The sequence below is a fragment of the Acomys minous genome (assembly GCF_964271855.1).
Source record: "Acomys minous genome assembly, chromosome: 15".
NCBI lineage: Eukaryota > Metazoa > Chordata > Mammalia > Rodentia > Muridae > Acomys > Acomys minous.
The window spans coordinates 50,972,561-50,995,030 of record NC_140497.1 but is presented as its reverse complement, the minus strand read 5'-3'; the positions used below and the strand labels follow the sequence as shown (position 1 = coordinate 50,995,030).

The 22,470-nt window shown below is 45.2% G+C and overlaps 3 protein-coding genes across 5 annotated transcripts in view; all 3 read right to left on the bottom strand.

Moving 5' to 3' along the window:
- LOC311583987 (E3 SUMO-protein ligase TRIM60-like) overlaps positions 1–22,470 on the bottom strand; it is a 56,225-nt gene that overhangs the window by 9,838 nt on the left and 23,917 nt on the right. The window lies entirely within an intron of this gene.
- Positions 1,247–17,250, bottom strand: LOC311583990 (tripartite motif-containing protein 75-like). Of its 2 annotated transcripts, none has more exons than XM_084757987.1 (3): positions 17,185–17,250; positions 3,707–3,792; positions 1,247–3,622 (listed from the first exon to the last, which is right to left on the bottom strand). In XM_084757987.1, the coding sequence occupies exon 3, from the start codon at positions 3,314–3,316 to the stop codon at positions 1,904–1,906; it is 1,413 nt and encodes a 470-aa protein (XP_084614113.1). In that variant the 5' UTR covers positions 3,317–3,622; positions 3,707–3,792; positions 17,185–17,250; the 3' UTR covers positions 1,247–1,903. The 2 variants fall into 2 exon arrangements, with proteins under 2 accessions (XP_084614113.1, XP_084614112.1); XM_084757986.1 differs by lacking the exon at positions 17,185–17,250 and adding an exon at positions 6,560–6,690.
- LOC311583993 (tripartite motif-containing protein 75-like) lies at positions 15,805–20,875 on the bottom strand. Of its 2 annotated transcripts, XM_084757994.1 has the most exons (3): positions 20,808–20,835; positions 20,314–20,409; positions 15,805–18,105 (listed from the first exon to the last, which is right to left on the bottom strand). In XM_084757994.1, the coding sequence occupies exon 3, from the start codon at positions 17,793–17,795 to the stop codon at positions 16,395–16,397; it is 1,401 nt and encodes a 466-aa protein (XP_084614120.1). In that variant the 5' UTR covers positions 17,796–18,105; positions 20,314–20,409; positions 20,808–20,835; the 3' UTR covers positions 15,805–16,394. The 2 variants fall into 2 exon arrangements, with proteins under 2 accessions (XP_084614120.1, XP_084614121.1); XM_084757995.1 differs by lacking the exon at positions 20,314–20,409 and having other exon boundaries at positions 20,808–20,875.

Sequence of the window (22,470 nt, the reverse complement as noted above, 5' to 3'; positions counted from 1 at the left end):
AATAGTGGTAACTGAATATAAAATACAACTTATGAATCCATGCCAATTGTTCTGGGAATCACAACAAGGTTTCACAGAGGCCAGGCAAGTACCGTAAGTCTAAACTCTATCCACAACCTCTTCCATGTGTCTTACTGTGAACATCAGAACTATTCAGCCGCAGGCTGTGTGGGAGTCCCCTCTTCCCTCATTTGGAGACTCTGGAATATGGATCTTCAAGACATTGAACCCTGCCCCTGTGCCTTCGTGTGAAATAGGAACCTGGCCTGCTGAGTTTCAGTTTCCTCAGCCAATAGCTCAGGGCTGAAAGAGACCTTACTCACAGGTTTTCATGTTGGAAAGCCAGTTGCTGCGAGTCCAAGGTGCTCAATGCCACTGACTTGAGATGGTGCTGCTATCTGTCCAACTGGCCCACAGAAATGTAGTCTTATTCTGTGAGAATAGAACAGAGTGGAGCTAGGGCAGGCTCAGTGGACCTCCAATCCTTGCAGGTGTGTGTCTTGGTTTCAGCCTGTAGGTTTGAGATGCCCCATTATGTAGCCCCAGCTGACTTTGAATTCTATGTGTAACCAAGGTAGCTCAATCTCTTCAACAACAACCTTTAGCCTTAGTACTGGGGCTCTAGCTCAGAGACATAGTGTTTGCCTGGTGTAGTCAATCTAGAAGTTAGAGTCTATTCCAGCACTACACAGTCATTCATCAGAAGAGCAGCCAGAGGACCACAATGCATGTTTACCCTCAAGGCTGTAGCTTTCACCAGCAGCGATGTCAGGTGGCTCATATCTGCCTGCTGGACCTCTAGATATAGAAAATCTGACAAGATTGTCTGGCCTGACACATGCACATCCCTAAACATAGATGTGCCTACCTACACATAAATAAAAGTAAATCTTCTTTCACAGAAGAAATTCATGGGACCTGGGCATCGTGGCTCAAATCAATGGTCTCTGAACCCAGGAAGCTGAAGCTGGCTTGCTGTGGGTCTGAGGCTAGCCTCTCCTTAAGTGAGCCCCTGTCTCAAAGCCAAGTCACAATTAAATACTATTTCTACCCAGCCTTGTTGCCTAGGCATGTAATGTCATCATGTGGAGGTTTAAGAATCTGTATCATCCCAAGTATACAGTGAGTCCAGAGCCAGAGTGCAGTGCAGAGATACACCCTGAGCCACCAAGCCTGGACATTTTAAGAATTAAGTGGAAAATTGTAAGAAAGTGAAAGTAATAACCCAATACCCTGAGGAACAATCTTCTTACATAAAAAGAGTCACTTTACCTTTATTAAAATTAAATTTCATGGACAAACCAGTGCATTAATGGGAACCTTGTCACATTTCACCACATGAACATATGTAGTATTTACATCAGCTTACAACCATCTCCTCCAACATTTGTCTCTGTCTAGTGACATCATCCCAAATGATTTTCTGCAGCTTTTCTACTCTAAGGGACATTACCACTGTCTACACTCACCCTGCTTTGCACAGATGTAGATACTTCTTGTTTGATCTAGGTCTAACTCAGCAGACACTCATCAGTCCCTTTCTTTTCCTTGTTTCCCTTCTCTATCCAGAGCCAATTTCAGGGCCTGAGATGGTTCTGCGGGAAAAAGGGCTTGCTGTGCAAATGTGATTACCTAAATGCAAAGCCTGGGGCATAGGATGAAAGAGGGGAAGTTTTCCTGACACCCACATCCTCAATTATAGTCCATCTGTGTGTTCCTCTCTCTCTCTCTCTCTCACACACACACACACACACACACACACACACACACACACTAATTTTGAAATACAAATTGATAAAATATATTAAGACATAACAAAGTATAGCAAGCTAGTGGCACATCTGGATTGGAGGCAGAGGAGATTAGAATACGAAAAAATATCCTAAGACCATCATGTGGGGCTTCACTCAGTACCTGTGGCAGAACAGAGTCTAAGAGGTTCTGAGTGAGGTCCTATGTAGAAATAAGGGCAAACAGGATCAGTAAAGGTGTCTCTGAAGGTGTAGATGTGGCATCTCTCAGGCATGCAATAGAAGGAAAGCTCTCCCAGCTCACAGTCCAGGAAAACACCAATGGCTCTGGCATGCTTAAACCGAGAGTCAGGGTCAGCTCCTGAGACATCGAAGTGGTCCCCTTGCCAGACAATCCTCCAGCATCCCTGGGGGATAGAGGACTGCATTTCCCTGATGGGCAAATCAGCCTTGCAGACACCAACAGCCCACTCGGCCTTCTTTCCTACCTGCACCTCCCAGAAATGTCTCCCAGAAGAAAAATGAGGAAAGCCCAACACAACAGGGCACTTGGTAAACCTATTTGAAGAAGCAGAACCACATTGCCTTTCCTTCACAAATGTTACCGATTTTTTATCCTCAGATACAAGCAGGTTTGGATGGGCTGTTTCCAGGTCTAGAGTTACTTGCTCTGTAAATTGCTCTATTACTCTTTCTAGGGCCGAATTGGGGAGATATTCAAGAGGAAAGTTAAATAAGTCTCTTCTGAACTGAACACAAAAAGGTGGTGGGCTTATCTCAGTCTCCACATTCTGGTGGAAATCCTTGACTATCGACAGTAGTTCTGCTTCAGATAGTTCCCTCTTAGTCACCACTGGGCTCAGGAGATCTCTGAGCTTGCATCCATAGTTTTCAAATGCTGCTATGTTGTCAAGCAGTTTCTGCTCAGTATCCCTCTCCTGGTCCTCTAACCTGTGCAATGCTGCCAGCTGTTCTTGATATAAAAACTGGTCCAGCTGCTCAAATTCAGCAGTCAGTTTCCCCCTCTGTGCTTCTGCCTCCTCACTCAGGGTTGCGATTCTATGATACTGAACACTCATTGACTCTTCAACTACCTTCACTTTACACTCCAAGAGCTTGATGAAGCCCTGAAGCTTGTCTCTGTGGTGAGATGCAGCCTGTGCAATGGGTGTCACCTGGTGGCCATTGTGACTAGCAGGCCCAATGCACTGGTCACACAGCAGTTGCAGGTCATCCTCACAGATTAGGGTAAAGACCTGGTTGTGCTTCTCACAACTGGTACTGTTCTCCTGCCCCTTCCTTTTGTTCTTATTCATGCTGTGGAGCTGCTGGGCAGCTTTAATCATCATTCCAAGCTGGGTGTTGCAACTGTGGATTCGCATCTGGCAGTGGTGCCGACAGACAGGACAGGAGAACCTGCCTGGCAGCACTGCCCAGAAGTCTTTGATGCAGGAGTGACAGAAGTTGTGTCCACATTCGATGGTGACTGGGTCTCTCAGGGTATCCAGACAGATGGGGCATTTGGTCTCTGCCTGGAGTCTGGCCAAGGGCTCTGCCTGTGCCATCAGACTGGGAATACAGGTCTGGACTATGACTGGTTTCCGTTTGAGGGTTGGCTAGGGTACTTTCCAGGGACAGGCACACTCACTCCTCCTTCAGTTCTCACAGTCCCGGTTGGAAACTGCTGTTAACACATTGATGTCCCCTGTTTTCCCCACACAAGTGGAAGCCTTGAGTCCTTTGTGGTTTTAGGCTGAATAATTCCAGTTGGCAACAAGGTCCATTGCGTGGGCCCACAGTCAATAACAGCTCTGGAAGAGGGCTAGTCTTCTTGACTCTGGCAACTCAGTGGTTTCAGGGAAAATATGTTTCTTTAAAAAGAAAGAAATAATAAATTAACTTCAGATGTCCCCACTCAATGGCTGGCTCCAGTTAAACCAAGAGCTGCATCATACCTTGTTCTTCCGAAGCCTTCTGAGCCCTAGCTCCTCTGCCTACTTGGTCCCACAACCCATCTGCTCTCCAGTCCCTCCAACAGGAGCTGTGAAAATAAACAGAATAACCAAGGCACAGAACAACCTTGGTTAAATATCCTTCCCTGTAACCTCTGACCATCAGGCTTCCACCTCCTAAGTGCTCAGATCAGAGGGCTGGGATCACAGGTGCTCCCTGGTATTGAACCCTGGGCCTCAAGCATGCTGAGCAAACACTCTACACACTGAGATACACTTTAGCCTTTTTTGGTTGGTTGGTTTTATTTGGTTTTTATTTGTTTGTTTGTTTGTTTGTTTGTTAAATACTGCATCTCACTATGTAGCTCTGGCTATCCTGGAACTCACTTTGTAGATGGCCATCCTGGACTACACAGAGATCTTCCTACCTCTGACTCCAGATTGGTGTGCTCAAAAAGCTGTGTACTCAGCTTGGATCTGTTGACACAGTCTCATCCTGGTTTTGCCTGGAGGTTGTTGAGCATGCCTTTAATCCTAGCACTCTGGAGGCAGAAGCAGGCAGTTCTCTGAGTTGGAGGCCAACTTACTCTATAGAGTGAGCTCCAGGACATCAAAGATTACACTGAGAAACCTTGTCTCCAGAAATAAAAACAAAACAAATATATAGTTTAAACAAGCCTAGAAAAACATTTTTATTCTCTCCCTGTCTCTCTCTCTGTCTATCTATATCTGTCTCTGTCTCTGTCTCTTTCTCTCTATGTGTCTCTCTGTGTCTCTCTGTCTCTGTGTCTCTCTGTCTCTCTGTCTCTGTCTCTCTCTCTCTCTCTCTTCTCTCTCTCTCTCTCTCTCTCTCTCTCTCTCTCTCTCTCTCTCTCTCTCTCTCTCTCCTTTTAAACAGTGTCTCATTAACCCTTGCTTATTCTCTGCAACTTGCTATCTAGACCAATGGAGGCATCTGCTTCCACAGTGTATGCCACCACTACCTGGAGGATGCAACTTCATAGGGAGAAAAACCACAAAATGCAAGGCTAAACTTAGCTATTTATTGAATGTGAGGACAGTCTGTATTAACTGAGACCATGCCCCAACCCCAATAAAAACAGCTGTGTGTGTCGAGTCACAAATGTAATATCAGGTCATAGGAGGCAGGGCAGATGGATAGAAGCTAGTTCAACTGAGTGTTCATATAGATGTCCAGACTAGTTAGTCAATGTCGACATGAGCAGACCTTGTCCTGACACCCAAACAACAAAAGCTGCCATAATCCATGAGGAAAGAATACCTACAAGTGGGCAAGGCTCTTGCTTCTGAGCCTGAGGGCTTGAGGTCAATTCCCAGGACCCACAAGATGGAAAAAATGACTCTCACCAAATGGTTCTGACTTCCGTGAATGTGCAACACTTGTCGCTAAACATGAAAGCCAGAGTCCTGGGGATGGACATCATGGGTACAGCACTTGGGCTGAGCATAGTCAAAGCTCTGGGTCCCATACCTAACCCCTCACAAAAACATCATGTTAGAGACAGAATCCCTCCCTGTTGCCCCTGATCTACAACTCCCTTTGTAGCCCAGACCCATCTGGATGCTGGGATTACAGGAATGTACCACCTAGTCAGCTTGACAGGTTCTTTTAAAATCCCTAGAAGAGTCTGGGAAGGAAACCTACTCCAACAGAAGCGCTAGTGTCAGACCGTGCCAGGTACAGTGCTAGAGCCCCAAAGGCCAGATCTAGCCGGACCTGTTCCTTTCTAGTCTCCCTTCCTTCAGCGCTCACTCATCCAGGTTCCCTTTTGATCCAACTAAGGTCACTCATCAGGGTACTGACCCGACTGAACACAAGCTACAGACTTCAGAATGGAGGGAACCTCAATTGGGAAAATGCCTCCATAACATCAGGCTGTTGGCAAGCCTGTGGTACATTTTCTTAATGAGTGATGAAGAAATGGGCCCAGCTCTTTGTGGATGGTGCTATCCATGGACTGGTGGTCATGGGTTTCTGTAAGAAGGTAGCCTGAACAAGCCAGAAGAAGCACCCCATCAGCTCTGGCCTCCAGGTTCCTGCCATGTGTGAGTTGCTGCCCCGACTTCCTTTGATGATGAATTGTAATGTGGAAGTAAAAGCCAAATAAACCTTTTCCTCCCCAGCTTGCCTTGGTCATCGTGTTCACCAACCCAACAGAACCTCTAAAACAATCAGACACCCCCTTTTGCCAAAAACTAAGAATATTTACATCAATATTTGTTTCCTCACTAACTATCCAAACATAAACAGTGTGATCTGTCTCACAGTAAGAATCATAATTAGTCCAATGCCTGACTTCTGGTACAGACTACTTCAACATTTCTTGACGCAGCATGGTTACACAAGCCAGAAATGTAAATCTGAATGCAGATTGGCTATGTGGGAAATGATAGTCTGAAAAATAAGTGATTGATCCACACTGGTGGTACACATGTCTTTAATCCCAGCACTCGGGGGAGAGACAGGGGCATCTTGGTGAGTTAGAGTTCATCCTGGTCTACAGAGTGAATTGCAGGACAGCAAAGGCTACACAGACAAACCCTGTCTCAAAAACTAGAATAGAAAGAGAGATGATAGATAGATGGATAGATAGATAGATAGATAGATAGATAGATAGATTGATAGATAGATGGATGGATAGATAGGTAGATAGGGAGAGAGGGGAGGAAAGAGAGAGAGAGAGAGAGAGAGAGAGAGAGAGAGAGAGAGAGAGAGAGAGAAATGGATGGATTCCATGGAGAGGCACATCTCCCCCTTCTCACAGAAGCCTCAGGAAACCCACATCTTATTTTACCCACCCCCCACCTCCCACTTCATCACAGCTCCACACTTACTTTGAACAGTCCTCTCTGGGCAGTTCCCTGGCTAGTAGCAGAAGTGATGCCCTGATCTTTCCAAACACATCTAGATAAATGATGCCAGGAGTGAGAGCTCCACTGAGAAAATAAGCAGGGCTTCCTGGGAGTAGAAGTAGGAGGGGAAGGGAAAGAGAAATTGAGGGTAAAGTTCTGTGAGATCTTATAACTCAGTCAACCTTAGAAGCTGTGTTCTTCCTACCCCAGCTTTTGCAATTAGAGGCAGGTGTATGCAATGCTGGGAATCAAACCATGGGCTTCTTCTATAGGTGCATGATACTAGGCAATCACTCTACCAGTGGAGAAGCATCCCTACTCTGCTCTAAGAAATATAAGTGCTGCACACCTAGAAGCAGGCAGATCTCTGAGTTCTATCCCAGTCTGGACTACAGAGCAAGTTACCTACCTCCCTTCACTTTCTATCTGTCTGTCCGATTCTCTTTGGCTTAGGGCCTAAATGCAAGTTTTTTCACTCTAAACTTACATTCACCTTGGATTCCAGGAAGAACAAAACTTGCCAGGACAGAAACTCCACCCCTACATACCAGATGACAACAATAGCTTCCATGATGGTAAGAGCCCATACCCTGGAGCATGAGTGAGTCATCATCTTCCAAGAGCCAGATTGGGTCCCTTCAAGAATAAGAAGTGATGAGAGCTTGTGACCACATTACACAACCATGACTGATTTCACCAAGAATACACACCTCAACTAGGACCAATTGGTTATGCCTGCCTGTCCCCAACCCTAATTTTTCTCTACTGAGACAAGGGCATGGCAAGGTAGCAGCCAGCCTGAGCTAGACTGAGAGAACTTGTCTCCTAGCAAAACATCCTCCACCACAATATGCCACCAGGCCACAATACTCAAAAATTTGTGGTCATTCTAGACTACGTAGGGAATTTGAGGCCAGCTTTATATACATGACACCTTCTTTAAAAATAGATAGATAGATAGATAGATAGATAGATAGATAGATAGATAGATAGATAGAAATACTAGCTGGAATTGATGATACTAATATATTTGGCTCATTATCCTTTTTTGTACTCATATATTACTATACAACTTTCAAAACTAATACTGAGCCAGGTGGTGGTAGTAGCAGCGGTAGCCATGGTGGCAGCTATGGTGATGGATTCCTTTTAGCCTAGTTTTTGGGAGGCAGAGGCAAGTTGATGCCTGTGAGTTTCAGGCCAGCCTGGTCTACAGAGCAGTTTTAAGGACAACTAGGGCTATTACACAGAAAATCCCTGTCTGGAAAAAACAAAATAACTTGTTTGGATGTTCTGTCAGGGGAGTGCCTCTACTTGTATACCCTTGACCAAAGACCTATCCTCCTCAGTTAATGGAAGGTCATCCTTTTCTACTGAATGTGCAGCTTCAAGGGGGACTCAGATGGAGCTAAAATGGAGTAAAGGGACACCTGCCTAGCCAGCCAGATCAGCCAAATCAACCCTGGTGATCCATGAGGCAACAGAATCCACTTCCAGATAACACCAACAAACCAAAGAACCCAGTGAAAAATGGGGTGTAGAGTAAAACAGACAACGTTCAACAGAGGAATATCTAATGGATGAGAAGTACTTAGAGAAATGTTCAACAGGCTTAGACATCAGGGAGGTTTCTAAGAAACTTTGAGAGAAATCAACTTCAAGACCCAACTATACTATTCCTGGGCATATACCCAAAAGATGCTCCACAAAACTACCAGGGTACTTGCTCAACTAAGTTCTTAGCAGATTTATTTGTAACAGCCAGAAACTGGAAGCAAGCTAGATGTCCTTCATCAAAGGATGGATTTAAAAAATATGTGGTTCAATTACACACTATTATACTGCTCAGTATTGCAGGCAAATACATGAAACTAGAAAGAGTCCTCCTGTGTGAAGTATCCAAGACCTGTAAATACCCACATGGCATGTACTAAGTTATAGGTGGATATCAGCCAGGTGAGTTGGGGCAGGCCAGTAACCCCATCACAAGGGAAATCAGAGGCAGGGGGATCTCTGTGAGTTGTAGGATAGCCTGGTCTACAAAACAAGTCCACGTCTATAAAGTTAAACCCTATCTGAAAAAGAAAACCAAATAAATAAATAAATAAATAAATGAACAAATCAAACAAATAAAAACCTCAAGTAAATAGACATTATCAATGAAGTACAGGATAACCATGCTGCCAGCCACAGACTCAAAGTAGTCAAACAAGGCCCAAGGAAGGATGCATGAATCTTAGAAAAGGAAAGAAAACAGACACCTGAAGTAGATGGAAGGAGAGAACTGGTTGAGGAGGGTAATAGGGGTGGAGATCAGGTGTGGGGAGAGTTAGAGGAGAGGGTATGGGGGGAGCATTGGGAAAGAGAATGGAATTCAGTGGCAGGGAGCATCTCTGGTCAGAAGACAGCATGTAGAAATAGAAAGGGATCTTTAGCTTTTAGCTCTTTAGCTCTTAAGCTGAGCTAGTGAGCCTTATGGGCCATTACTATAGGGAGGTGAGCACAGTAGCAAGATGAGCTGGGATGTTTCTCTGCCTCTCTGACTTAGGAGGGTTTTCACCCCAGCTTCTGGCTCCTGATTTAATTGATAAAACAGAAGAATCTGGGATTTTCTTTTAAAACTGTTCATGCCACACACACCCACTCTCTCCATCCTCACAGTCTCCAGCAACAGGCTGCTCATTCCATTCCATAGAAAGTGTCTCCACATAGCACATGACAATGATGGATATAGGGGTTGACACTTGTAATCCACACACTTGAGAAAGTGGTGTCAGTAGGAATTCAGGGGACTGTAACCAGCCATTCTAATCCATCTGATGCACTCCAAGCCTGTGAGAACCCCCGTCTCAATGAAAATGGACAGTGTTCCTGAAGATAACAATTATGATCCTTCCCCATCCTCCACAGGCACATGTAGGAATGTGCTTGTGCACTCCCACAAAAGTACACACATACATACACATACACTGATTGTTGACTCAGTTTCCTATTTTGACCTTAGCAAATCTGCTTGGGTTCTACTGAATGAATGTGTCTTGTATATTCTGTTAGGGTGTTACCAAAGGGAAACCACAGGCTCATCCACTCCCCAGAGGCTAAGGGAGCACACTACAGTACATAGAACACAGTGAGGACACCAGAGCTATTGATGGAGGCTAAGGGAGCACACTACAGTACAGAGAATACAGTGAGGACCCCAGAGCTATTGATGGAGGCTAAGGGAGCACACTACAGTACAGAGAATACAGCGAGGACCACAGAGCTATTGATGGAGGCTAAGGGAGCACACTACAGTACAGAGAATACAGTGAGGACCCCAGAGCTATTGATGGAGGCTAAGGGAGCACACTACAGTACAGAGAATACAGTGAGGACCCCAGAGCTATTGATGGAGGCTAAGGGAGCACACTACAGTACAGAGAATACAGTGGGGACCCCAGAGCTATTGATGGAGGCTAAGGGAGCACACTACAGTACAGAGAACACAGTGAGGACCCCAGAGCTATTGATGGAGGCTAAGGGAGCACACTACAGTACAGAGAATACAGTGAGGACCCCAGAGCTATTGATGGAGGCTAAGGGAGCACACTACAGTACAGAGAATACAGTGAGGACCCCAGAGCTATTGATGGAGGCTCAGGGAGCACACTACAGTACAGAGAATACAGTGAGGACCCCAGAGCTATTGATGGAGGCTAAGGGAGCACACTACAGTACAGAGAACACAGTGAGGACCCCAGAGCTAAGATGGAGGCTCAGGGAGCACACTACTGTACAGAGAATACAGTGAGGACCCCAGAGCTATTGATGGAGGCTCAGGGAGCACACTATAGTACAGAGAATACAGTGAGGACCACAGAGCTATTGATGGAGGCTAAGGGAGCACACTACAGTACAGAGAATACAGTGAGGACCCCAGAGCTATTGATGGAGGCTCAGGGAGCACACTACAGTACAGAGAATACAGTGAGGACCCCAGAGCTATTGATGGAGGCTCAGGGAGCACACTACAGTACAGAGAACACAGTGAGGACCCCAGAGCTATTGATGGAGGCTAAGGGAGCACACTTCAGGAGAGAGAGAAGACACAGTGAGGATGGGTGAGCTGTTGTTTGTTGTTTGGTTTTGGTATTGTTTTTTTTCCAGACAAGGTTTTCCTGTGTGATAGCCTTGGCTGTCCTGGAAACCACTTTGTAGACCAGGCTGTCCTCGACCTCAGAGAGATCGACCTGCCTCTGCCTCCTGACTGCTGGGATGAGTGATCCTCGCAGAGCCTGGATGGGTGGGCAGAGTTTCTTGCTCACAGACTCCACCAGGGGAAGTTTGTGGGTTCTAACTCCTGTTTTTTGGAGATGAGGGCTCATGGAGCAATGTCGGCTTAATCCTCCTGCCTCTACCTTATGAATTCCAGGGTTACACGTCCAATCTTTGATTTCATGCAGTTCTGCAGGAAGAACCCAGTTGTCATCTATATTGGACAAACATTCCACAGGCCAAACTATATGGGCCATCATCCAGGTTTTACTAATATTTTTTTTTAAAAATTAAATTTCCATTCTCTAGGGCAAGTGGAGTGGAAGTTCCAAGCATGTGATTTCTGGTCTTTCTGGTAAGCAGACACATGCTTAGGCTATGTACAGTGCATTCTGATTAGGATAAACTCTTGCTTAATGTTAAGCATATGTTATATATAACAACAAAATTCTATCACTTAGAAAGTCACAAGTGTTTAAGGTAATTGGATAAACATAAGACAGATAGATAAGTAGATGATAGATAAATAAATAGATAGATAGATATATAGATAGATAGATAGATGATAGATAGATAGATAGATAGATGATATATGGATAGATAGATAGATAGATAGATAGATAGATAGATAGATAGATAAATGAGAGTGAATAAGATAGAGAGAGTGACAGAGACACTGAGAGAGACAGAGAGAAAGAGAACAAGCTAGGGAGAGCAAACTGAAAGGAACTTTCTGCAGACAGAAGAGCAGCATCCCATCCCTGTCTGTGTCCCTCCTTCCCTCAGGGAACACAGCACTCCTCCTCCTCCTCCTCCTCCTCTGCCTGCAGCATTCCTTTCCTGAGCCCAGCTGGCTGAACCTTGAGCTGATTCTGGCCATCCTGGCCCTGGAGATGATCTCTTCCCTGGCCTGTCGGCTTTTCTATACAGGTGAGAGTGGAAGGGAGCCTGAAGGGGAGCCACTGTCCTGTGACCTCTGTCCCCTCTCCTGCACAGTCAGAAGCATACCCTGATATTTTAGTGAAAAGTCTTCCCCTTAACACTGTTGTCATTCACAGCTGAGCACTTCCAGTCTTCTCTTCTTTCAGACCAACAGTGAGTGAAAGACAACAACTACCAGTCAATTTTCTACATTCCTGAATTTCATAAGTTATTGGGAACATTTGAGCTGGAGATGTAACTCAGACATTAATAGTTTTTACTGTTCTTAATCCCGTCAGTGGGCTCATGACTGCCTGTTATTACACCTCAGGTTATCTGGTGCCCTTGGCCTCCTGAAAGCACAGGCCCATACCCTTACGCACATGTGTATGAAATTAAAATCTTTGAATAAGAAAGAATTTTCAGCAGACTGAAGTAAAGCTTTCACAGAAATCAAAACAACAAGCTGGTTTCCTGTTCCATTCTAAAGACTCCTGTTTCCCTTAGATACAGCCAAGGCTGTGACTACCTAAAGGGGTTCTTCGTCCAAGATGAACATGGCCATGCCTTCTGCTGGTAATGTAGGTGAATCTCCAAAAACAAATAACATTCCAATACGGAAGCCATATTTTAACAGTTCCCAGGTTCTAGAAAGGAGGCTCAGTGGGTAAGTGTGTGTACAGAGCTTACAGAAGATGGAGTTCAGTTCCCACACCCAGGTTGCCATTTCTTATGACTATGAATGAAACTGGTACCTAATCCAAAGCTGTGGCTGTTCACAACTCTCTTGTGATATACATCCTAAACCCTGTGCTCAACTTTCTCCTGCGATATTCTTGTGTGATATTATTTTTGTTGTTGTTCTTGATACATGAAGCATGGTCTCATGTAGCCTAGGCTGGCCCCATACTCCATATGAACCCAAAGAATGACTTTGAACTTCTGATCCTTCTACCTCTACCCCTCAAGTGGTGGAATTACAGGTGATCCAGATCCTTGTTCACTTTGTGGAATAGGAATAGAACTCAGGGATTCCTGCATGCTACCAACTGAGCTACCTCACCAGCCCCTGTATTCCTTTTCTCTCAGGTTGGTTTTTAATTTTAATTTTCTATGTATAAATATTTACCAGCTAATATGGACGTAGAGTGTGCATGCCTGGTGACAGAGCATACCAGAAGATTCGATCAGAACTCCTGGACTTGAATTGACAGGTGGTTGTGAGTCGCCAAGTGTGTGGTGGGAATCAAACCCAGGTCCTTTGGAGGAGCACCAAGTGCTGGTAACCACTGAGCCATTGAGCCATAGTCTGATCCCAGGAGGTCTGCTCGTGAGCATCCCATATATCTCCCTCTCTAAATGTTTATATCTTAACTCACCAGTCAGAGGTCTTTTTTATTGTAAATTCTTGTTTTATGGTATAGGTCTGGGTGTTTTGCCTGCAGGTATGTCTCTGCACAGTGTGCATATCTGCTGCCTGATGTGTCCCTTGATGAGGAAGCCCCTCTAAAGCTGTAGCCTTAAAGCCTAGGGTAAGACTATCCCCCTAGGATTCATGAAGTGAAAGCAGCAGGATTAAATTCACACCTCTCTTGGCTACACATGGAGCTTGGGGCTTCAGGATGCCCGATCTCAGTAACAACAACCTGTATCCTTATTACTGGGTCTCCAGCTCAGGGACATAGGGTTTGGCTGGAGAATTCCACCTAGAGGTTGCATGCCATCCAAGCACCACACAGTCAGTCATCAGTCCCTCAGTCAGAAGACTAGATTGCAGATGGATGCTCATCCTCAAGGATGTAGCTATTCCCTGTACCCATGTCAGGTGGCTCAAAACTGGCTGCTGTACCTCCAGCTCCAGGTGATCTGACAACACTGGCTGGTCTGAAACATGCACATACCTACATGCAGATGTGCATACCTACACATATATCAAAATTAATCTTCTTTAAAAAAAGAAATTCAAGTGACCTGTGTGTGGCTCATAACAGTGGTCTCTGTACCCTGGAAACTGAAGCAGGCTTGCTCTGGGATGAAGGCTAGTCTTTGGTATAGTTAGACCCTGCCTAAAAACAAGCCATAACTAAGTACTATTTTCACCGAGCCTTGTGGCCCAGCCCTGTAATATCAGCATGTGGAGAATCAACACTTTGCATAGTGAGTTCAAAGCCAGCCTGGGACAACAAAAGGCACAACTGGATGCAAACTGAAAATGTTACTTGTTCAAATCTGCCCGTAGTTTCACCACCTCCTGACAGCACCAGGCCAGAGGCAAAGGCAGCTCCAGACATAAGCACCAGTGTCCATGAGTGATGCTACTAAAGAAAGCAATGGGGATGCTCTTGGGTCCTTTGCTGACTGAAGAAGAGTATATGTTTTAAATTATTTTCTGTGTATGAGGGTTTTGCCTGCATGTATGGATGTTCCTGTGTGCCCTCTATGAGTGCCTAATGCCTACAGAGGCCAGTAGAGGGCATCCGAATCTCTGGAACTAGAGGTAGTTATCTGTAGCCCACAAACTGGAGGGAGACAACTGATTCCAGGAAGCTGTCCCATGTCCTCCACTTGGCTATCATGGCACAAGTGCCAATGCATAAACACACACAATACATTGTCATTTTGGTTCATTCGTTTTGGTTTTCAAGACCGGGATTCTTTGGTATAACTTTGGCTCTCCTGGCTGTAGTTCTGAACATCAGATTACCCTGGCACTCACAGAGATCCTCCTTCCTCTGCCCCCTGAGTGTTGTGATTAAATTCTTCTGCCACAACAGGCTGGCAATAAATGGAAAAGAAAATTCACTTCTGGAATTGAGACACAGCGCACTTGTTAGCAAGCCTCGTATGTATGACGCCGCGGGCTCCATCATGAACAGTGCATGCGGCTGGGTGTGGAAGCACTTGCCTGAGATCCCAGCCCTCTGGAGGTGGAAGCATGAAGAGAAGTGCCAAAAGCCACTGTCACCCCAAAAATCAAAAAAACATTCTCCTGCCAGAAATGCAGCCTGAGCCGCCAAGCCTAGACAAATTTAAGAATTAAGTGAAAAACGGTGAGAAGGTGAAAGTGATAACACAAGACCCTGAGGAACAGTCTTCTTGCATACAAGGAGCCACTTTACCTTTATTAAATTAATTTCATGGAAAAAATAATTTCTTGGATTAAAACAGTGCACTAATGGGAACCTTGTCACACTTCACCACATGAACATAGGTAGTGTTTACATCAGCTTACAACCATCTCCTCCAACATTTGTCTCATTCTGGTGACATCATCCCAAATGCTTTCCTGCAACTTTTCAACTCTAAAGGACATTACCACTGTCAACAGTTACCCCGCTTTGCACAGATACAGGGTGCGTCTTGTTTGATCTAGCTCTAACTCAACAGCCACACATGAGTCCGCTCCTTTCCCTTGTTTCCCTTCTCTATCAGATAAAATTTTAGGGCCTGAGATAGCCCAGCAAGTGAAAGGGCTTGCCATGCAGACCTGATAACCGAAATGCAATCATGGGGACATAAGATGAAAGAGGGAAGGTTTTTCTGACCTCCACACCCTCAACTCTAGTCTGTATGTCCCACTCTCTCACACACATACAGAAATACTAATTTTGAATAAAAATTGATAAAACCATATCAAAGACTAAAGGCATTGGCCTGCAATGCCAGCTGCATGAAAAACTGAAGACTAAGGACGACAAGTTCATGTTCAGCCTGGACAACTTAGCAAGACTACACCTAAATCTAACAGGGCTGATGGTGTTAGCCCCCTGAACCCAATGCCTAGTCCTGGAAGTGGGAAAAGAATGAGGCTGGGAAGGCAGGGAGTGGGGAGAAAAGGTAACCTTCATTATTTGAGTACTTAAATGAAAACCCAGCAACATCACTCTACTTTTGTTAATCTAATTTCTTAATAATATTTACAGTGTTTCTACAGTTATAGGGAAACTAAGGTTGTATATTTGTGAGACAGAAGTTAAACAATCTGGAATTCAAGGTCAGCCTCTGATATATATATATATATATATATATATATATATATATATATATATATATATATATAATTTAAAGCTAATGAGGACTAAGAAGGCCCTCTTGGTTATAAAGTAGACAAAAAATCTTAAAACTCCTATAACTTTCTGAGGTAGTTTTGGGCACTGATGCAAACCTGTAATGCCAGGTACACAAGATGGCTATTCCAGGACAGCATTCAAAGTTAGTTAAGGCTAGCCTGGTAGACTTACCAAGACAATGTCAAAGATGAAAACATTGAAGTGTATAGCTCAGCCTTATATCATTGATAGGCATGGGGTTTAGAGGCAAAATATTATTTCTGTTGCCTAATGTGTTGTTCCATGTTTGTGAACCCAGAATACAGGAAGTTTTGATGGAACAATGCTTGACACCTTGATCACAGCCTGATCAGCATACAAAGTTATGGGCTAATCAGGTTACATAACAAGAACATGGCTAAAAATTGTTGGGCAGAGAAGCTCACACCTATAATCCTAGCAATAAGACAGTGCAGAAAAACACACATTCAAAGTTGTCTTCAGCTGGACAGCAAGGTAGTGGCACATCTGTGTTGGGGGCAGAGGAGTTTAGAACATGAACAGACCTCATAAGGGCACCATGTGGGGCTTCACTCAGAACCTGTGGCAGAACAGAGTCTAAGAGGTTCTGAATGAGGTCCTAGGTAGAAATAAGGACAAACAGGACCAGGAAAGGTGTCCCTGAAGGTGGAGATGTGACATCTCTCAGGCATGCAATAGAAGGAAAGCTCTCCCAGTTCACAGTCCAGGAAAACACCAATGGCTCTGGCATGCTCAAATTGAGAGTCAGGGTCAGCTCCTGAGATATCGAAGTGGTCCCCCTGCCAGACAATCCTCCAGCATCCCTGGGGGATAGAGGACTGCCTTTCCCTGATGGGCAAATCAGCCTTGCAGATACCAACAGCCCATTCAGCCTTCTTTCCTACCTGCACCTCCCAGAAATGTCTCCCAGAAGAAAAATGAGGAAAGCCCAACACAACAGGGCTCTTGGTAAACCTTTTTGAAGAAACAGAACCATATCGTCTCTCATTCACAAAGGTTACCCATTTTTTATCCTCAGAAACAAGCAGGTTTGGATGGGCTGTTTCCAGGTCTAGAGTTACCTGCTCTGTAAATTGCTCTATAACTTTTTCTAGTGCTGAATACTGGAGAGGAAAGTTGTAAGTTTCTCTTCTAAACTGAACTGAGAAAAGGGGAGGGCTTATCTCAGTCTCCATATTCTGGTGGAAATCCTTGAGTGTGGACAGCATTTCTGCTTCAGGTAGCTCTATGTTAGACACCGCCTGGTTCAGCAGATCTCTGAGCTTGGAGCCATAGTTTTTGAATGCTGCTATGTTTTCAAGCAGTTTCTGCTCAGTATCTCTCTCCTGGTCCTCTAACCTGGAGAATGCTGCCCGATGCTCCCGATCTAAAAACCGGTTCAGCTGCTTAAATTCAAAAGTCAGATCCCACATCTGTGCTTCTGCCTCCACACTCAGGGCCAAGGTTCTTTCCTTCTGAACGCTGAGTGACTCGTCAGCTTCTTTCACTTGAGACTTCAGGATCTTGATGAAGCCCTGAAGCTTCTCCCTGTGGTGAGATGCAGCCTTTGCAATGGGTGTCACCTGATGGCTATTGTGACTAGCAGGCCCAATGCACTGGTCACACAGCAGCTGCAGGTCATCCTCACAGAAGAGGGTCAAGACCTGGTTGTGCTTCTCACAACTGGTACTGCTCTCCTGCCCCTTCTTTTTGTTCTTCCTGCTATGGAGCTGCTGGGCAGCTTCAATTATCCTTCCAAGCTGGACATTGCTTCTGAGGTTCCCGTTCTGGCACTGGTGTCCGCAGACAGGACAGGAGAACTTGTCCAACAGCATTGTCCAGCAGTGTTTGATGCAGGGGTGACAGAAGTTGTGTCCACATTCGATGGTGATTGGGTCTGTCAGGATATCCAGACAGATGGGGCATTTGGTCTCTGCCTGGAGTCTGGCCAAGGCCTCTGCCTGTGCCATCAGACTGGGAATACAGGAGTGGACTCTGGTTGACTTCCTTCTGAGGGTTGGCTCTGGGGTACTCTTTAGAGACAGGCACACTCACTTACCCTGAGCTTCTTACAGCCTCTCCTGGAACCTGCTGCCACCTCACTGATGTCTCCTGGTTTCCTCACAGTGGTGAAAGCCTTTAGTCCTTTGTGATCTTAGAGTCAATAAATTCCAGATGTCTAGAAGGTTTTTTCTGTGGGCCTACCACCAGTGATAGCTCACGTGGACAGCTAGTCTTATGGACCCTGTGAACTCAGTTGTTTTGAGGGAAATGAATTTTCTAAAAATAAAAAAGAAACAAAGTAATAAATTACTTCAGACAGTCCCACCAATGCCTGGCTTCATTTTAACCGATAGCTGCATCACACCTCCCAGTCTGTCCTTTCCAAGCCTGTCAGTCTGAGCCCTAGCTCCTCTGCCCATCTGGCCCCAGAGCCCATCTGCTTGCCTGTCCCTCCAGCTGTAGGAAAAACAGATAATAAACCAGGCACAGCAACAGCCCTGATTAAATATCCCTCCCTGTAACCTCTGACCATCAGGCTTCCACCTCGCTTATGCTCCAATCAGATGGCTGGGCCCAAAGAGCCCTCTGGGCATTGAACCCAGGGCCTCAAGCATGCTGAGCAAACACTCTACAAACAGATCTGTCCATAGCCTGTTGTTTTGCTTGTTTCTTTTGATTTGTTGTTTTTGAGACCGGCTCTCACTATGTTTCTCTGGCTGTCCTGGAACTCACTACATAGACTAGGCTTTATTTAACTTCATAGAGATTGACCTGCCCCTGCTCCTGGACAGCTGGGCTTACAGCTGTGCACTCAGCTTGACACAGTCTGGTACTATAGTTGGGTATGAACTGGGACTCCTGGTGTACACACACAGCTTAGGGCTGACCTGGAACTGGAAGAAATGGTGTTTGTTTCAGCCTCCCAAGGGTTTGTATTACAGCCTAGTACCAGTGGGTGGGGCTTTTTTGCAATGATGCTGAGATGAGAGGCAGCTAGGATTAAGCAGGAGGTACACCTAGGATGAGTTACATCCCAACCACCAGATGACTCTTGACTTCAGGTAAACGAGGACCATCTTGTCCTATCCTTTTGTCTTTCTTTCTTTCTCTGCTTTCTAAAACAACAAAAATCAACCAAACACCACCACCCCCAAAAAAACCCCCTTCATACCATTCATGTTCCTTTTTTAAATAATTAAATGTACCACAGAAGAACTTATAAGGTAAAAGCCCAGAGGTAATGTAGTTAAAATATATCTGATTTTGCTAAGTGGCCATGGGACATGCCTTTAATCCTAGCACTCAGGAGGCAGTTCTCTGAGTTCATGACCAGTCTGGACTTTAGAGTAAGATCTAAACCATCCAAGGCTTCATGGAGAAACCCTGTCTCCAAAAACCAAAAGTAGATAGAGGGTGAGAGAGGGTGGGGGGAGGGACCCAACCTGTGGCTTTGACTAAAACTCAGTAGGGAGGTCTCCTGTTGAGAAGGCAAGACACAAGAAAGGAGAGCAAGTCTGATTGATTAAAATTTAATCGTGAGGCAGCAGCTCTTATACTCTGAAGGCAGGGAAGCATATTGCTATAGCAACCCAGCTGCAGGCTTCTCTCAAAACACAGGGAATTCCAGGCAGGGGCATCATGTCCTGCCACACAGGGTATCTTGCTTTGTCTTCATCTAGCTTTAGTCTAACTGCTGACTCACAACAGGGTCGCTCCATCCCTATCTGTCTTTAGTCTAACTGCTGTCTCACAACAGGGTCAGCTAGTTACTGGTGAAAGGCAAGCTCTGGGAAAAACAGAGACTTAAAGGTGCAGGCTCTGACAAGATGGCTGAACATTGGCTCTATGGCCTATTGTCTCCAACAGGACAGAGAAAAAGAGAGGGAGATTAGGTAGATATATAAGAGAGAGAGAGAGAGAGAGAGAGAGAGAGAGAGAGAGAGAGAGAGAGAGAGAGAGAGACAGACAGACATAGAGTTAGTTGAATGCATACTTGTCAGATTTGACTTCTGGCAAATTACATTTTCAGCATTGTATGGGTTGCGTTATCTTGAAAATTGTACTAGTCTCTTCATGCCTTAGTCTGTCTTTCGTAGGTTCCTAGACCAGTTACACTCAGAGAAATGAACTGAGCATCTTCAGGCACTCCAGACACAGCACTATATAAATTAGAACCACAGTAGGGATATGATCATACCTCCACCCTCTCTTCCTGGCTGTGAACAGAAACCACGCCTCTCTGTAACCTCCTGGAAGAGGGATCCAGTCTCCCTCCACAAGAGCCCTGAGTGAAGCTGGCAAACATCCATTCATCCTTTCGGACTTCCTGAAGTAATCTTTTAAGCATTGAGGTGCCAAAAGCCACAACAAACAGCATAAAGTTTAAGCAGATTCCCTGGAGAGGCAGATCTCCCCCTTGACACAGAAGCCTCAGGAAACTCAGGTCTTATTTTACCCAGCCTCTACCCCCAGCTCTCCACTTACTTTGAACAGTTCTCTCTGGGCAGTCCCCTGGCCAGTAGGAGAAGTGATGCCCTGGTCTTTCCACAACCATTACTTAAAAGGTGCAAGCAGTGCTTCCTGGGAGTGGGAGGAGTGGGGGCAAGGAAAAAAGTTTGGAGTGAGTATTGTGAGTTCTTGTAGCTTAGTCAAAGGTAAAACCTGTGCTCTTCTTTCTACCCCAACTTCTGGAATTAAAGGCAGGTTTATCCAATGCTGGGAATCAAACTGTGGGTTTCTGTAGGTGCATGGTACTGGGCAAGCACTGTACCAGTGGAGAAGCATCCCTGCACACCTAGAAGCAGGCAGACCTCTGCGTCCTGAACCAGCCTGGTCTACAAAAACGTTTACTTCCTTCCATCATTTTGTACATTTCTGTCCTGTTCTCATTGGCTTAAACCATAAATGTCTTTGCCCTAAACTTGCAGTCGCTTTGGATTCCAAGAAGAACAGAACTAACCAGGAGAGAAGCCCCATACCTGCACAACAGATGACAATAGCACCTTCCATGGTGCTGAGGCTGATCCTGGAATGTGAGTCATCCTCCTCCAAGAGTCAGATTTGATCTCTTCATTGGCAACAGTGATGAGGGCTTGTGACCAATTAATGCAAGCAAGACTGATATTGACCAGCCATCCACACCTCAATTAATTAGGCATGCCTGTGCCCATACCTAGTTTTTTCTCTAAAGAAACCTGGACTCACACCTCTAGCCCAGGGTTCCTTACATGATGAGCCAGCATTTTGCCAACTCCATTCCGTACACACAGCTATGTAATTACATTAATAGCAGAGGCATGACCTGTGAACTGGATTCTTTGTCTTTCTAGGAGCTGGAATAAAAGCCCTGAACTACCACACCTGGGTTCAATCTCCATCCCTTTTCCTCAGGGTTCAGCTCTCTTTTGTTTATACATGGTACACCCTCGGTGGAACCTAGCCTGCTGAGCCTATCTTCGTCAGGTTTTCCTTCTGAAAACCTCAATAACAACAGCAGACATTTCTCTCTTGCAGGGGTATTTTCTAGTGTAGTCTGTGCGCAGGCATCCTGTTTGCACCTGTGGCTGACATCGCCAGAGACACAATGCTAAAACAATAAATCAGGGTTGTCCTCCAACTCATAGAGAAGTAGACTGTACCTGCTTCTCCTAGAACCTGCTCATTCCCTGAGCAGCATAGACTTCTTGGCTCTGGCAAAACTCCGTAGCTTTTAGGCTTCTGTACTTTATTCATTCGTTTACTGGAATGTCCAGAGGGCCCCTCCATACTGTGTCCATAAATGTCACAGCCTTCTACTAAATATTACACCCTCTACAAGGACTCCTGGGATGCCTGAATGACCCCTCACTGACTCCTTCTTAGAATTACAACTGTCTCAGAGTGTGTCACTTTGGGGAGTGTTTTTTGCTTTATTTAGGCACAGGCACAACACAGATCACTGACTGAGGACAGACCTTATGATGGAAGGAGTTTTTTGTTTGTTGGTTGGTTTCTTCTTTGTTTTTTTAAAGATTCATTTATTCATTATGTACAATGTGTTATGATACCTGTACACCAGGAGACGCACCAAATCTCATTAGACATGATTGTGAGCCACCAAGTGGTTGCTGGGAATTGAACTCAGGACATTTGGAAGAACAACAAGGGTTTTTAGCCTCTGAGCTGTCTCTTCAGCTCAAGGAAGGAGATTCTTAGAGGTAGGGACAGGAAAAGCTATGTTCCAAATGCAGCTGGTAGGAGCCAATGGCATGGACATGAAATTCTGAAATTTGCTAAGGGACTTCTAGATCTGAGAAATTTCCATAGTGTAACAGAGAATGTTCTATAATAAGTGACTGTATTGAAGTCATTAGGATATAATTCTTTGAGACAAAAGTCTCACAGTGTATGTAGCACCAGTTGTTGGGGAGACAACTGTGGCAGTTGAGCAGAAGTGCCGCTCAAGCCTCTAGCACTGAGCTTTCTCCCTTTGTCTCCTACTGCTACGCACACTCCTCTGGCACTGTTGCAGGCACAGGCATCATGGAACATGAATGGGAGGGACTGGGGTCAGAGGACAATGGACCTTATGTTGATTCTCTTTTTCTACCATCACATGCATATACCTGAGAGCAAACTCAGGTCCTCTGGCTTGGACTGCTA

Coding starts and splice junctions, on each gene's coding strand:
- LOC311583990 (XM_084757987.1), bottom strand. CDS start 3,316: ATGGCACAGGCAGAGCCCTTGGCCAGACTCCAGGCAGAGACCAAATGC.
- LOC311583993 (XM_084757995.1), bottom strand. CDS start 17,795: ATGGCACAGGCAGAGGCCTTGGCCAGACTCCAGGCAGAGACCAAATGC.